Below are 14,952 nucleotides of genomic sequence, written 5' to 3' on the forward strand. Positions count from 1 at the left end.
TGTACTTTGAGTTTTTGCACTGCTGGGATGGTGTGTGTGTGATATATATATATAATATATAATATATAACACTAGGCTACACTGCATTACACATTGCGATGGATAGGCGTTCCCATTCATGGTTTGACTGACATTCAGAGGGAGCGCTACAACTTTCTATAGCCGAGAAGCAGTGGTGTAGTTCTCAGATCAAAGTTTGTACCCACAGATTGAATACTTAAATGATAATCCCGATAAGCCGGTGTTTGGAGGATATATTAACACTGGTGTCGAGGGCCGGTATTATCATATTATCCACTAGATGGAGACTGTAGAAGCAATAAAAAAAAAGTTCTGTGACTGCCTCACATAGAACCCGTCTCTCTATTTGGATACATCCATAACAATGAGCTAATGATGTGCAATTTCACCTGGCATAAAAAATGTGCTCTCTCGCAGGACACCGTTGTTCAGAGGAGCTAACAACACAGTCACATCATACAAGCTGCAAACTAGCTGCACTTAGTTTTGTTTGACCTGTTTTCTATTGACATTTCTTTGTATATATCCTTGAAAATGTATGCTGATTCATGATTTCGACTGGTTGAGAAAAGCTGCCCGCCTGTCTGTCTGTCTCATCCCAACACGTTCATTACTATGCGACAGCTGAAGATCGAATTTGAATATTGAAACAAGGCTGCAAACGTCGGAGACAAACAGCAAGGTTTATACAAATCTCCACTGTTAAACTAAATGTCAGTCTAAAAGAAATGAGAGATAATGTCTAAATGCTTTTTATAATGGAGATAAAGTTTATAAATTGCCTGGCTGGGCAGACTAGACAGTGGATTGCCAGTCCGATGGAACAGAGTAAATAGGCATTTTAACATCATAGATTCAGCCGGTGGTAGCTTGTGGAATAGACACTGGCTGGAATGCGGTTTAACCAATCAGCATTCTGGATTAAACCCACCCGTTGTATAAAATAATAAGTGACGAGTAGGTCTATCAGATGTAGGCAACATCTTGATGAGGATTATTTTGAGCGCCTTTTGAACCGTGGTGCTGAATGGATAGCAGTAGTCACGTATCATTCTAAATTCCAATGCGCAAGGGGGTCCGTGGAGTTTTATGGACATCAAGACGGACACACAAAAAAATGTGGATCCTAGATCTTGTGATAAGGTTTGTGCGATGGATCAGTTTGTCTGCATATGCAGTAGTGGTGGTACTCCGATAGTAGGGCGAGTTCAAGTCTTGTCATACAAGACTGTTGACGACAGCCGTTTTAGAAACCCCTGGTAGAGATGTCTGTGGCTGTTATGTTGGACTTGGCCCGCTTAAAGTGTTCATGCCTCCGACCGACGGGCAATAGCAAAAAAAATCAATTAAATAATTAAAGCGGATACGGCCTCAGTGTTCATAGTAAACGCGCGATGGAAGTTGCACTGAATTTGACAACATTCATGTTTGCACTCAGCAGACCTGAAATTTGCGCAGTGCCACATTTCTTTTGAGGGAACAGTTTTTTCAAGTGCTCAGGGAGGGTTGAGTAAAAATATATTTTACTACCATTTAAACTTCAGAGAGTTACCATTTTCTCCAGGTATCCCCCATAAATAACGTACAATACCTAATGTAGTGAAAACCCAAGCCCTACCTCAGGAACTATGAAATATGTCAGACTAACCACAAAATGGATGAACGGTTTCACTAATAACTGCCAATGCACATATTATCCACTAGATGGAGAGCTCAGAAGCAAAAAAAAAAAAAAGTGTCTGTGACTGCCTCACAGAGAACCTGTCTCTCTCCAACTAGGAACTGCTAAGGTCAGGTATTTTCCATAAGTCTGTCTGCTCATATTCATATAACTATTTCAGTGTACAATAAATACATCACCCTGGTATGGAATTTGGGGGGACGGAGGGGAAGGCCCCTCATGATCAGGGTATATACTCTAAGTCAATCCACTGCTATCTGTGATCTCAATTCAATCCTTTGGGGAGAAAGGGAGGACAAAGGAACTTTGAAGCTAAACCATAGAGTAAGAGAAGGTAAGGGAGGAATAAAGGGAGAGTGAGTGGAAGAGGACAGGAACTTGCTTACTTTTTCTTGTCCTTGTCCTTCTTGAGTGGCTGGGCTAAGGACAACGTCTCAGCTGCCACCTTCCTGCGGTTGAAGGCGTTCATTTCCTCTTCCAGTTCCCGCCTCTTCTCCTCCACCTTCCTCTTCTCCTCCTGGTGCATATGCTTCAGCTGCTCAAATTTGTTGTGCAACTGATTGTGGCAGATAGATAAGATGTCAGGCCAAGAGATAATCAAGTTTTATCTACAAACCAAATATATATCAAAAAGGTCAGCACAGGTATAAATATGCATTGTTACATTTGACAGTATGTAGGTGTCAATGTCAACATTCAGTACCAGTCAAAAGTTTGGACACACCTACTCATTCAAGTGTTTTTATTTGTTACTATTTTCTACATTGTATAATAATAGTGAAGACACCACAACTATGAAATAACACATATGGAATCATGTATAAACCAAAAAAAGTGTTAAATAAATCCAAATATATTTCACATTTGAGATTCGTCAAAGTAGCCACCCTTTGCCTTGACAGATTTGCATACTCTCTCACCCAGCTTCATGAGGTAGTCACCTGAAATGCATTTCAATTAACAGGTGTGCCTCGTTAAAAGTTAATTTGTGGAATTTCTTTCCTTCTTAATGCGTTTGAGCCAATCAGTTGTGTTGTGACAAGGTGGGGGGATATACAGAAGATAGCCCTATTTGGTAAAGACCAAGTCCATATTATGGCAAGAACAGCTCAAATAAGCAAAGAGAAATGAGTCCATAACTTTAAGACATGAAGGTCTGTCAATGTGGAAAATTTCAATAACTTTTAAAGTTTCTTCAAGTGCGGTTGCTAAAAACCATCAAGCGCTATGATAAAACTGTCTCTCATGAGGACCGCCACAGGAAAAGAAGACCCAGAGTTACCTCTGCTGCAGAGGATAAGTTCATTAGAGTTACTGGCCTCAGAAATTGCAGCCCAAATAAATGCTTCAAAGAGTTCAAGTAACAGAGACATCTCAACATCAACTGTTCAGAGGAGACTGCGTGAATCAGGCCTTCATTGTCTAATTGCTGCAAAGAAACCACTACTAAAAGACACCAATAAAAGGAGACATGCTTGGGCCATGAAACACGAGCAATGGACATTAGACCGGTGGAAATCTGTCCTTTGGTCTGATGAGTCCAAATTTGAAATTTTAGGTTCCAATCGCCGTGTCTTTGAGACTTGGAGAAGGTGAACGGATGATCTCCGCATGTGTAGTTCACACCGTGAAGCATGGAGGTGGTGGTGTCATGGTGTGGGGGTGCTTTGCTGGTGACACTGTGGTTTATTTAGAATTCAAGGCACACTTCACCAGCATGGCTACCACAGCATTCTGCAGTGATATGCCATCCCATCTGGTTTGAGCTTAGTGGGACTATCATTTTAGGTTTTATAAGGGCTATTTGACCAAAAAGGAGAGTGATTGTGCTGCATCAGATGACCTGGCCTCCACAATCATCTGACCTCAACCCAATTGAGATGGTTTGGGATGAGTTAGACTGCAGAGTGAAGGAAAAGCAGCCAACAAGTGCTCAGCATATGTGGGAACTCCTTCAAGACTGTTGGAAAAGCAAAAGCTGGTTGAGAGAATGAAGAGTGTTCAAAGCTGTCATCAAGGCAAAGAGTGGCTACTTTGAAGAATCTAAAATGAAATAACACTTTATTGGTTACTACATAATTCCATGTGTTATTTCATAGTTGTGATGTCTTCAATAAATTAAGAAAAACACTTGAATGAGTAGATGTCCAAACTTTTGACAGGTACTGTATGTGTAACAACTGAATCCTACATAAGACCGCAAACTCATTTCCTTCACCCCCCCACCTTCCTCCTCTTTCCCAGCCAGCAGCCACACCCTCACCTCTCTCTCCTTCTCTTTCAGCTCTGCCTCAGTCTCCTTCACTTTGTTGACAAACATCTGTCTCATCTCCTCCTCCTTCTTCTGCAGGTCTCCCATGAACTCTTTCCTCTTGGCTTCGTAGGTCTCCTGGAGGCTGTGGACAGGACAAACAAAGAAGTGGCTTACTACATATCAGACTAACTACAGCTTGGACTAACTCACAAAGGAATTACCATTTTTAAATCACTCACAGAGCATCTTTACATGCTGAACTCAGATTCATTGGTCTGCTTTCTTATAACATATGACTAAACAATTCATTTCAGTGTTTGTGTGTTCTGTGATCAGCCTTGCTGCCTCACCTGAATGGCTCACAGTCAGGGTCTGTATCTTTGAATCCCATCTCCTCCAGTTTGCAGCGGCGGTAGAGCTCGTAGTGGCGGGCATGAGTCTGCTCCCTCAGGTCCTCCATGTTCACCCTGATTAGCATCTCACGCAGCTTCACAAAGTCACAGTGGCTCTCGTTCTCCACTGGACGGGACAGCACAGAGACAATGCAATGTCAACGAGACTATGTTACTAACATCTGAGGTCACAGGCACCACCATCAACCACGGTCAATGAATCTACATGAATGATATACAAGTTCAATGGGTCCACGTTGTGGGACTCCTGCAATTGATTAATGATAAACTAGGAGCTGTAAGATAACTCTCCTCTCAGAGTAGGAGTAGCATCACATCAACTGAGGAAAGCACAGTACGATTGAGGGGAAAATGTGGGGATATTTGGCAAGAGCAGTGTACATTAATTAGAAAAAAAGGACAAAGTTCAGAGGTTATGGTCCACTAACTCAGAGTCAAAGAGTTCTCAGGCATCCAATCATGTGAGGACTGGAGCAGGAAGCCTTTCCTGCTTTTCACACTGACATAAGTGGGGGAGGATTTGCCCAGAGGAAGGTCATGGACTCCATGGCTACAGTGGTATACTGCAGGATATAGTGGAAATAAATACTGTATCAACCCCAGCTGTGAGCGCTGTGCTGGATGTAAGGATGTGGTAAAAAAAACAAAGTGCCAATTAGCACAGCGTTTAGTGTGGAACATGATCACTCACTACGCCTTCAGTATACAGAGAACGTGAAAATACTTTGAGAGAAATGACATACACAGACAAATGACCTCCACTTTGAAGTCTTTGGAGATGAGAAATGTGGAAGAAAATGGCTGACATCTGGCAACTAACAACCTCTCTGGTAAACTCTCCCCGCTGAGATCCGGGGTGCAATTTGCTGACCCCGGGAAACCCAGAGTTGCCAGGGCAGGGGAGAAACACATTACACACTCTGCACAGAAATAGTTGGGAGCGAAGAAATACCAGCGGTCTGCCATCTGTCATAGTTGCCTGGGGTTCAGAGATAAAAAGAGAGATATCCTGAAGTGAAACTTAAAAAAGCACTCAAAATATCCCCCTACAAGACGTGTTTCTCATTTATCATAGCCCATATATGACATAGAAAAACTGTTTTGATTGAGATAGTTGCTGCTATAAGCGAGGGAGATTCAATCAAGTGAACACACAAGATTCACTTAATCCAGTTTCCCAAACAATTTCAAAATTGTTTTTTTATGACCCATTCACTGAAAGATAAGACTCTCAGGAACACGTATATGCATCTTCTGTTTCCCTCGACAATGCTCACAAGCCACGCAGGACTCATTAGAACAGAGTGGACAAGACCAGGCACCAAACCTGACAAGGGGAAGACAGAAGATCATCCAAAATTATTTCCTGATGATCTTCTGAACTTCCCAATACCTTTCTGATGTATTTTAATCACTTCAAACCACACTTTCTTCAGATTGAAATGCTTTCAAAAGTACGGTCAGACTGATTGGTAATAGGCCGTCATAGTCCCAATTCAAAAAGCAAAAACTGGCAGTTTCTTACATGACTTTGGGAACCTCTGACTTAATAATTTTCTATCTAGCCTATAATTTATCACCCTATTGATTGATGGAAATCCTCTGCTACACGCTTAACCTATGAGGCAGGCTTTATAAATAAACCTAAACCACAGTCCTTGAAGGATTGTGGATTGGAAACAACAGCCACAGGATAATGGAGAGAGCGTTCTGAATCAAACTCCCAGCTGGGTTCAAATATTAGGGTGACACTTTGTTGCTTTTATGATTTTTGTCTTGCTGCTTTTTGTTCTATGTTGCTATGTCTGTATGCTTCGTCTTGCTTGTCCTATGTTGGTATTGTCTATATTGTAATTGTTTTTAATAACCTGCCTGCGGTTGAAAATTAGCTGACTGGCTAAAACCGGCACTTTTACTGAAACGTTGATTAATGTACAATGTCCCTGTAAATAAAAATAAACTCAACACTAAAAAAATTCTCACAACAGTGCTCAGTGACAAGATCAAATTACAGCGTTTAGCCATCCCTGTCGACCACAGCTAAACATCTGCAAACAAAGCAAACAATGTAGCAGTGTCCCTGTAGTAATACTACCAATAGATGTGGCAGTGTCCCTGCAGTAATACTACCAATAGTGCATTCATCGGTCTCTGCCATTTTCCAAAGACACTAGGGACTGATTCCTGAACAGTGGTTCTCTCCTGAAATGGAAAGAAGCAAAGCGGTACAGAAGGAAAGGTACTCACCTTGCACTACTCCCCAGGGATACTGCCTGGCCCGCACCGTTTTGTTCCCAACTTTGACCTCCTCGATGCTCCCCACCACAGCGAAGGGGAGGTGAGCCTGAAAGAGTTCAGAGGTCAAGAGGTTAGTCAGGTTACAGATTTGACCAGAAGCAGCTTCCACAACACCCATCACTCTCACACAGGTTACACTTCCTTCCTCACAGTATAGCCAACATTTTTACTGGACAGGTCTAACTGCTTAGACAGATGTCCATAGGAAGACAGGAAAAAAAAGCAGACAGGCAATAGATAAACTTTGGCTGTACCAACGTTGCCATAGACCACACAAGAGTAACTCTAAACAGTGTTGACATATACGTTACTTCAGTTACTGTGTTTAACATCTAGCCAGCTGTATTTAGAGGCATGTCTTGTTGGTCTGATTAAACATATGGGCCCGATTGCAATAGAGATGCGGAAACTGCGGATTACCTGCAGGTTACAGCTGGATTTCTCAACACTCTACTACCGGGAGATTACACAGAGCTCCAAGCTAAAATAACCCTGGTTGCAATGAAAAAAGCTGCGGAAATATAACTAGAAGACCAGCTGATCTGACGCTGTTACTGTCAAGCCGGCTTAACACTAGACAATGGAAATGGCAATTGTCTGCGTTTACTACTCCCACCCCAGTGGAGAAAACCTCCTATCAGGAACAACGAAATATAAATCATTTTTTTTGAAGAGAAGAATGTGACATATTATGACTGGAAATGTAGCCTGTTAATTACAATGATTATAACTGCGAAAGTAACGTTCTTGAAGATCAACTTTATATTAATTCATTAAAGTTACATGGATTGCAGCAACATGTGCGACAGACATTGTTTCTTCAATAAAGTACAATATGCAACAATAGGCCCACTGCCTAATTAATGTAGCACTATACGAAATGATAAGGTTCATTATTGACTTATCACGTTCTACAAATAAATAAATAATCTCTGCTGTCTGCACAATATTAGGATACAATACAATTTGATTCAAAATACAACACAACCACAATTTTGTTTCAAATGTCACATGTGTGGTTTACAGTTCAGGAATATTTATTTTTCCTCTCTTGATAAGAAATGGCCATATTCGAGTCAGACAAGTAAAATCATTAATGGATTACATAAATAGTCAACAAAAAAATGTTATCCAACACCATGATTTTTCCCATTCATAAATGTACAGAGTAGGCTACATTGCCATAGTAGATTTGCTGTGATAAATGAGTAAATGAAATACTTAATTTCAGTTGTACAGAATGATTGTCAAATACATAAAATCGCAAGATCAAATTGTTCCAATGATGATTTCGTCCTCTGGTGGGTATTATCTTGAAAAATGTTGGTCGCAATCAGGACTAAAGATTATGACACCCATGTTATGGAGCGGTAAAATCGGTGGCGGGTGATGGTTGTAATTGAGATCAGACGTGTGGTTGATTTGAGCACGTAATGATGGCGAAAGCCCTTTCCACTCACAGCACGTGTCATTCCGTATACGAGTTGAAAATGGCAGAGTTCGTCATTGATAAGCGCCTAAATTGGAACACAGTGGCTGTACAGTAAGACGCTTTACAGAGTTCAGGTTCTCCACTTCACTGTATGGTTTTGACTGACGGCAGTTATAAACTTGAGTACCGTGCGCGACAAAAAGATGCCCCTCCCCTTCTGCTAATTAAGATACCTTTTCACATTTGTTGTTATCCGAGTGAGGTCAACCTGTTTCTGAAAGTTGAGAATTATAATAAATACAGCTTTGAAGTCATACAAGCAAACCACACACCCATGATACCCAAATGTGAACTTCACATTTCCATATTTGAAAACTCATGTAAATTTGCAGTATCGATGATTATGATCGCTATGTTTGATCCACAGTTACAATGACGGGATGCGTTTGCCATGGAACACACACTTAAATGCACTCATGACTCCATTCTATGTGTAACATTCTATGTGCCTTCGAAAGCCTAACACTGTAAAATTGTATTTTAGAACTTAGCAAGCCATGTCAGCAATAGAATAAGCTTTCAAATGATGCCCACCTGACCCAGATTGCGATTTATAATGGACCATTTTTGGATTGCGTAAAACAGTAATTGTCTGATGGTGGGCACAGTTTGGAGAGATGTGAGGCCACTTGGAGGCTTCTCGCTCAAACCCTTGTAATATTTTTTTTATTATCTTGCACCTACTCCCACATTTCAAAGAATATACTTATGTTGCTGAACATATTTTCAGATTTCCTTATTGACCAATGCTGTGAAAACTACAGTAAAGGTCAAGTGCACATCAAATCAACAGTGTAATGTTTGGATTAATTATTGTGTCAGGTGAACTGTTGTGTCCTCACCTTTGGTGTGATCATTTCCCCATAATCTCCAGTGGTCAATTTCAATTGCTACCATGCTTTTTATAATTCAACTATTAGAAACATTTACATTTGGCCCTGTGCATATAGGTAAATTTCCACGCGTGTGTGTAAGGGCATAACGAGAGAACCCCTGGCGATGATCTAGTGACCAGTGTTGGAGCAACTGGCCCATGGTTCTTTATTGCTCCCAGAATGACCCTGGCCAGTGAGCCATCATGAGGAAAACATGTTCACCAGAAGGAACCTCAAGAATTAAGTGGCAAGCCAAAACTGGCAAGGGCCCAGGCACGAGGTAATCTAGCCTGAACACCGTGCTATAGGGTACGTCCCAAATGGCACCCTAATCCCGATTTAGTGGACTACATTTGATCAGGGCCCATAGGGCTCTGGTCAAAAGTAGCGCACTATAGTATATAAGTAATAGGGTGCCATTTGGGACACATCAATAGACAGGACAGAACAACAACTCCTGTTCTGTCTGCTCTACCAATGCCAGGCAGCCAATTCATTTACATCAGGGATGGGCAACTTTAATGGGGGTGGGGGCTGCAGTGGCTCGCAGGTCTGCAGGCCCACATCCATACCCACACACGCAGAACTGATTTGTGCAATCAATCTATTTATGCAGTCAACCTCAAAGTCTAAGCTGTTGGGGGCGGGGAGATATTGAATTTGGCCTTTAATACTATAGCCCATAGAAACACATTGAACAACACATTCATGAATTGCAAAAAAGACAGGGACAAAAATAAGGTTTAAAAGTGTCTGTACTGTATCTAGGAGCAAGCTCAGGATATGAGTTTTTGGACACATATTTAACCCCTTATTTTTGTTGACACAAAACTACCTCCATTTCTTTGTATGGGTTACTTTCAGACGAGTGACACTTGAGGGGGTCGTAGAGCAAAACGGAGAACACCATAGTGTTCATGAGTCTCCCCTTCCCTGGTCTCTAGCTTAAACCGACAGATTTTGATGGGGATGTTTGTATTACGTTACTGATATTGACTCTTATGAATTAAAAACGACTTAACGCACAGTTCAGACACCGAATAGAAATTAAGAGAAGTCTGGCATGATTGAAAGCTTTGCTTAAAAGATGCACTATGCAGAAAGGGCTCCGTCATTTCCTGGATGCTAAAATGTTAATAGTTTGCCTAATTGCAGTTTATGACAAAACAAAAAAGTATAGCGTAGAGCAGAGATGGGTAACTGGCAGCCCCCTTTTATAAGCCCTCAGCCCAATTTCACAACAACAACAAAAGTCCAAATGTTTTTAAACTCAGTCAGAGTCTTAATTTACTGGTGAGAAAGAATAATAGAATGAACAAGGTGCAATTTCAAAATGGAGCTGCGCATCAGCAGTCACTCAATTAGCCCATTTTCTATTTGATCGGTAAGTTAGTCTAGCGGCCTGCAATCTAAACTTGAAGTAAGCATGGTCGAATTACCAACAATGGTGGGGCCCACGAGCCATGATGAGTACTGCTTTTATGTGGACCCCATCAAACGCTTCCCATCCCCGATGTCGAGAATCATTGTACCATCTAAACCGCTGTGAAATACAGTACCAGTTAAAATTTGACACACCTACTCATTCAATGATTTTTCTTAATTTGTACTATTTTCTACATTGTAGAATAATAGTGAAGAAATCAAACCTATGAAATAACACATATGAAATCATGCAGTATCAAAGAAAGTGTTAAATCAAAAATAGCCACCCTTTGCCTTGATTCAATGTTTTTGATGTTGACCCCCCCTTTGTTCAGGGACACATTTTTCCATTTCTGTTAGTCACATGTCTGTGGAACTTGTTCAGTCTATGTCTCAGTTGTTGAATCTTGTTATGTTCATACAAATATTTACACATGTTAAGTTTGCTGAAAATATATGCAGTTGACAGTGAGAGGATGTTTTTTTGTATATCACATACAGTGGGGCAAAAAAGTATTTAGTCAGCCACCAATTGGGCAAGTTCTCCCACTTAAAAAGATGAGGCCTGTAATTTTCATGTTTTCTCCAGAAAATCACATTGTAGGATTTTTAATAAATTTATTTGCAAATTATGGTGGAAAATCAGTATTTGGTCAATAACAAAAGTTTCTCAATACTTTGTTACATACCCTTTGTTGGCAATGACAGAGGTCAAACATTTTCTGTAAGTCTTCACAAGGTTTTCACACACTGTTGCTGGTATTTTGGCCCATTCCTCCATGCAGATCTCTAGAACAGTGATGTTTTGGGGCTGTTGCTGGGCAACACGGACTTTCAACTCCCTCCCAAGATTTTCTATAGGGTTGAGATCTGGAGACTGGCTAGGCCACTCCAGGACCTTGAAATGCTTCTTACGAAGCCACTCCTTCGTTGCCCGGGCAGTGTGTTTGGGATCATTGTCATGCTGAAAGACCCAGCCACGTTTCATCTTCAATGCCCTTGCTGATGGAAGGAGGTTTTCACTCAAAATTTCATGATACATGGCCCCATTCATTCTTTCCTTTACACGGATCAGTCGTCCTGGTCCCTTTGCAGAAAAACAGCCCCAAAGCATGATGTTTCCACCCCCATGCTTCACAGTGGGTATGGTGTTCTTTGGATGCAACTCAGCATTCTTTGTCCTGCAAACACGACGAGTTGAGTTTTTACCAAAAAGTTATATTTTGGTTTCATCTGACCATATGACATTCTCCCAATATTCTTCTGGATCATCCAAATGCTCTCTAGCAAACTTCAGATGGGCCTGGACATGTACTGGCTTAAGCAGGGGGACACGTCTGGCACTGCAGGATTTGAGTCCCTGGCGGCGTAGTGCGTTACTGATGGTAGGCTTTGTTACTTTGGTCCCAGCTCTCTGCAGGTCATTCACTAGGTCCCCCCGTGTGGTTCTGGGATTTTTGCTCACCGTTCTTGTGATCATTTTGACCCCACGGGGTGAGATCTTGCGTGGAGCCCCAGATCGAGGGAGATTATCAGTGGTCTTGTATGTCTTCCATTTCCTTATAATTGCTCCCACAGTTGATTTCTTCAAACCAAGCTGCTTACCTATTGCAGATTCAGTCTTCCCAGACTGGTGCAGGACTAGTTTCTGGTGTCCTTCGACAGCTCTTTGGTCTTGGCCATAGTGGAGTTTGGAGTGTGACTGTTTGAGGTTGTGAAGAGGTGTCTTATACTGATAACAAGTTCACACAGGTGCCATTAATACAGGTAATGAGTGGAGGACAGAGGAGCCTCTTAAAGAAGAAGTTACAGGTCTGTGAGAGCCAGAAATCTTACTTGTTTGTAGGTGACCAAATACTTATTTTCCACCATAATTTGCAAATAAATTCATTAAAAATCCTACAATGTGATTTTCTGGATTTTCTTTTCTAATTTTGTCTGTCATAGTTGAAGTGTACCTATGATGAAAATTACAGGCCTCTCTCATCTTTTTAAGTGGGAGAACTTGCACAATTGGTGACTGACTAAATACTTTTGCCCCACTGTACATGCATATTACCGTTCAATATTTTGGGGTCATTTAGAAATGTCCTTGTTTTTGAAAGGAAAGCACTTTTTTGTCAATTTAAAACATCAAATTGATCAGAAGGATGAACCAGACTCGTGGAGGTGGAGGTTTCTGAGATCTTGGCTGATTTCTTTTGATTTTCCCATGATGTCAAGCAAAGAGGCACTGAGTTTGAAGGTAGGCCTTGAAATACATCCACAGGTACACCTTCAATTGACTCAAATGATGTCAGTTAGCCTATCAGAAACTTCGAAAGCCATGTATTTTTTTCTCAAGCTGTTTTCCAAGAATTTTCCAAGCTGTTTAAAGGCACAGTCAACTTAGTGTATGTAAACTTCTGACCCACTGGAATTGTGATACAGTGAATTATAAGTGAAATAATCTGTCTGTAAACAATTGTTGGAAAAATTACTTGTGTCATGCACAAAGTAGATAGCAGTCCTAACTGAAGTAGATGTCCTAACCAACTTGCCAAATCTATATTTTGTTAACATGACATTTGTGGAGTGGTTGTGAAACGAGTTTTAATGACTCCAACCTAACTGTATGTAAACTTCCGAATGTATATTACATTCACACAATTATTTTTTTTTATCTGCGAGCCGCCAGTTGCCCATCCCTGATTTACATAATAGGAAATAGCTGGCACAGAGAACGAGTCGTGCAGTTCTTCACAGTTCTCTACAGTTGGAAAATAGTACAAACGGAGGCAGTTTCAAAGGGAGGAAACTATGTTCAGCTATTAAAACCATACATTCCTTTACAGTGAGGTTAACACTGAGTGAGTGTACAACTCACATTCATGGAGGAGTTGATCTCGGTGACTGCATCATCGTCTGTGGGGAACTGGTAGATCTGCACTCCATTGCTCACCAGCTCACTCATGATCTTGATCTTGAATTTATGGAGCTCACTCTTGGAGATTGTGTCAGCTTTAGCGATGATGGGGATTATATTCACCTGAAGGATAAAAAAAAGTTTATTTCTGGCCTTAAGATCAACTCCACTTGGTTTGCTTTGAGGTTATTCCTTCGAATGGAATATCTTCAGATATTCTGAAAAGGTTTAGAAGGGTTTCATGGCGGGTGTGCGTACAATTGTAAATCAAAGCATGATTAGATAAGATGCTGAAAATAAATGAGTCAGAGCATCTGTATTTTTGCCACAGGGTCATCAACACATACTTAAATTACTGAATGTCGCAAAAGAGGCACTTTGCAACCACGATGGGTTGAGCTCAGTCAAACCCACACAGAGAAATAAAACAAACAGCAATTAAGAAAACAAACTGAATGGTGTCCCATCTCTGCTCTAAAAGAGATGGGAAAATAAACACATTGTGACAGTTTCTCTTTGGCTCCTCGGATTACTGAGACGACATAGATTTAGTCACAGACGTCTCTCATCACCTCCAGGCTATATAGAATATAGTTTGTTAAGGTCAAAAGGAGGCCTTATTCGATGTGACCATTCACAATAATGTTGCTACAAAACAGATGTGATGGTTGTTTTACATAGTTTCTTCCTTCCTTTACAAAAAGTCTATTGAGGTAAAAGAGCAGATACCCATCTCTAGAGTCCCTAGACATTTTTTAACTGTCACCGTTCCGGCTTAATAGCCTTTCTGGAAGTGTAAGTCAAACACCATTGCCTGTCTGCTTTACATCATAGAACTTTAAATAAAAATATAAACTGATTTATAGTCTGCTCTTTGCCTCCTGTGAAAAAGGTTCATTTCTGACAGCTCAGAGAGCGATACAGCCACGCTGGAGGAGAGTATTGGCTAAAGTAAGCTACTATGCTTTGCTCATAACCACACTATCGGTTTGATATGCGTCATTGCATTACCAGACACAAACAAGCCTGTAATTGCCTCTCCACCACTCCTAGAACCGCTTTATAGGCCGTACAACCGGCCTGATATACAAGCTCTGTAGGGTTGTCGCTAATAGGGGTTTGAGTACTGTATGCATTGTCAGGTCTGTCTCAGTGTTTCACACATTTCACCCGCCCCTTTTGGGTAACTAAAAAAACTAAAAAAATAGTTGCTAGTTCTGACACTCTCTCCCTCACCCACACTTCAACTGCAATAGTGATGAGATGGATTCCACAAGTTTACTAATCGAGGCACCGACCATTCATGTTTCCAATAGGCTGAAATCAATGTACTGTTCTAAAATATGGATCTGCTGCCCAATACCCAGTTACTCACACGAAACCATGAACGAAAAAAGATCTTCATAGAAGTAAGAAGTTACAGCCTCATACTTGCTTAATAATTCTGACCAATACACTAGGGTATGATATAAACCTCAGGAAATCCTATCCAATAAAATGCTATGTGGAATGTCTGTCGCTTCCTTTTCTAGGACATTGTGGGTCCCCAGACCTACATGAATATCTGACTATTCTACAACTGAAATTC

General features: G+C 41.0%; 1 protein-coding gene across 3 annotated transcripts in view; it reads right to left on the reverse strand.

The window, feature by feature from the left end:
- LOC110537756 (septin-8-A) overlaps positions 1-14,952 on the reverse strand; it is a 47,811-nt gene that overhangs the window by 22,999 nt on the left and 9,860 nt on the right. For all 3 annotated transcript variants that reach the window (XM_021624122.2, XM_021624123.2, XM_021624125.2), the window contains exons 5-9: positions 13,326-13,487; positions 6,617-6,713; positions 4,307-4,475; positions 3,966-4,098; positions 2,089-2,258 (exon numbers count right to left, since the gene is read on the reverse strand). In XM_021624122.2, coding sequence (XP_021479797.1) covers positions 2,089-2,258; positions 3,966-4,098; positions 4,307-4,475; positions 6,617-6,713; positions 13,326-13,487 — 731 coding nt within the window. The remainder of the gene's footprint in view (positions 1-2,088; positions 2,259-3,965; positions 4,099-4,306; positions 4,476-6,616; positions 6,714-13,325; positions 13,488-14,952) is intronic.

Source organism: Oncorhynchus mykiss, chromosome 12 (genome assembly GCF_013265735.2).
Source record: "Oncorhynchus mykiss isolate Arlee chromosome 12, USDA_OmykA_1.1, whole genome shotgun sequence".
Lineage (NCBI taxonomy): Eukaryota > Metazoa > Chordata > Actinopteri > Salmoniformes > Salmonidae > Oncorhynchus > Oncorhynchus mykiss.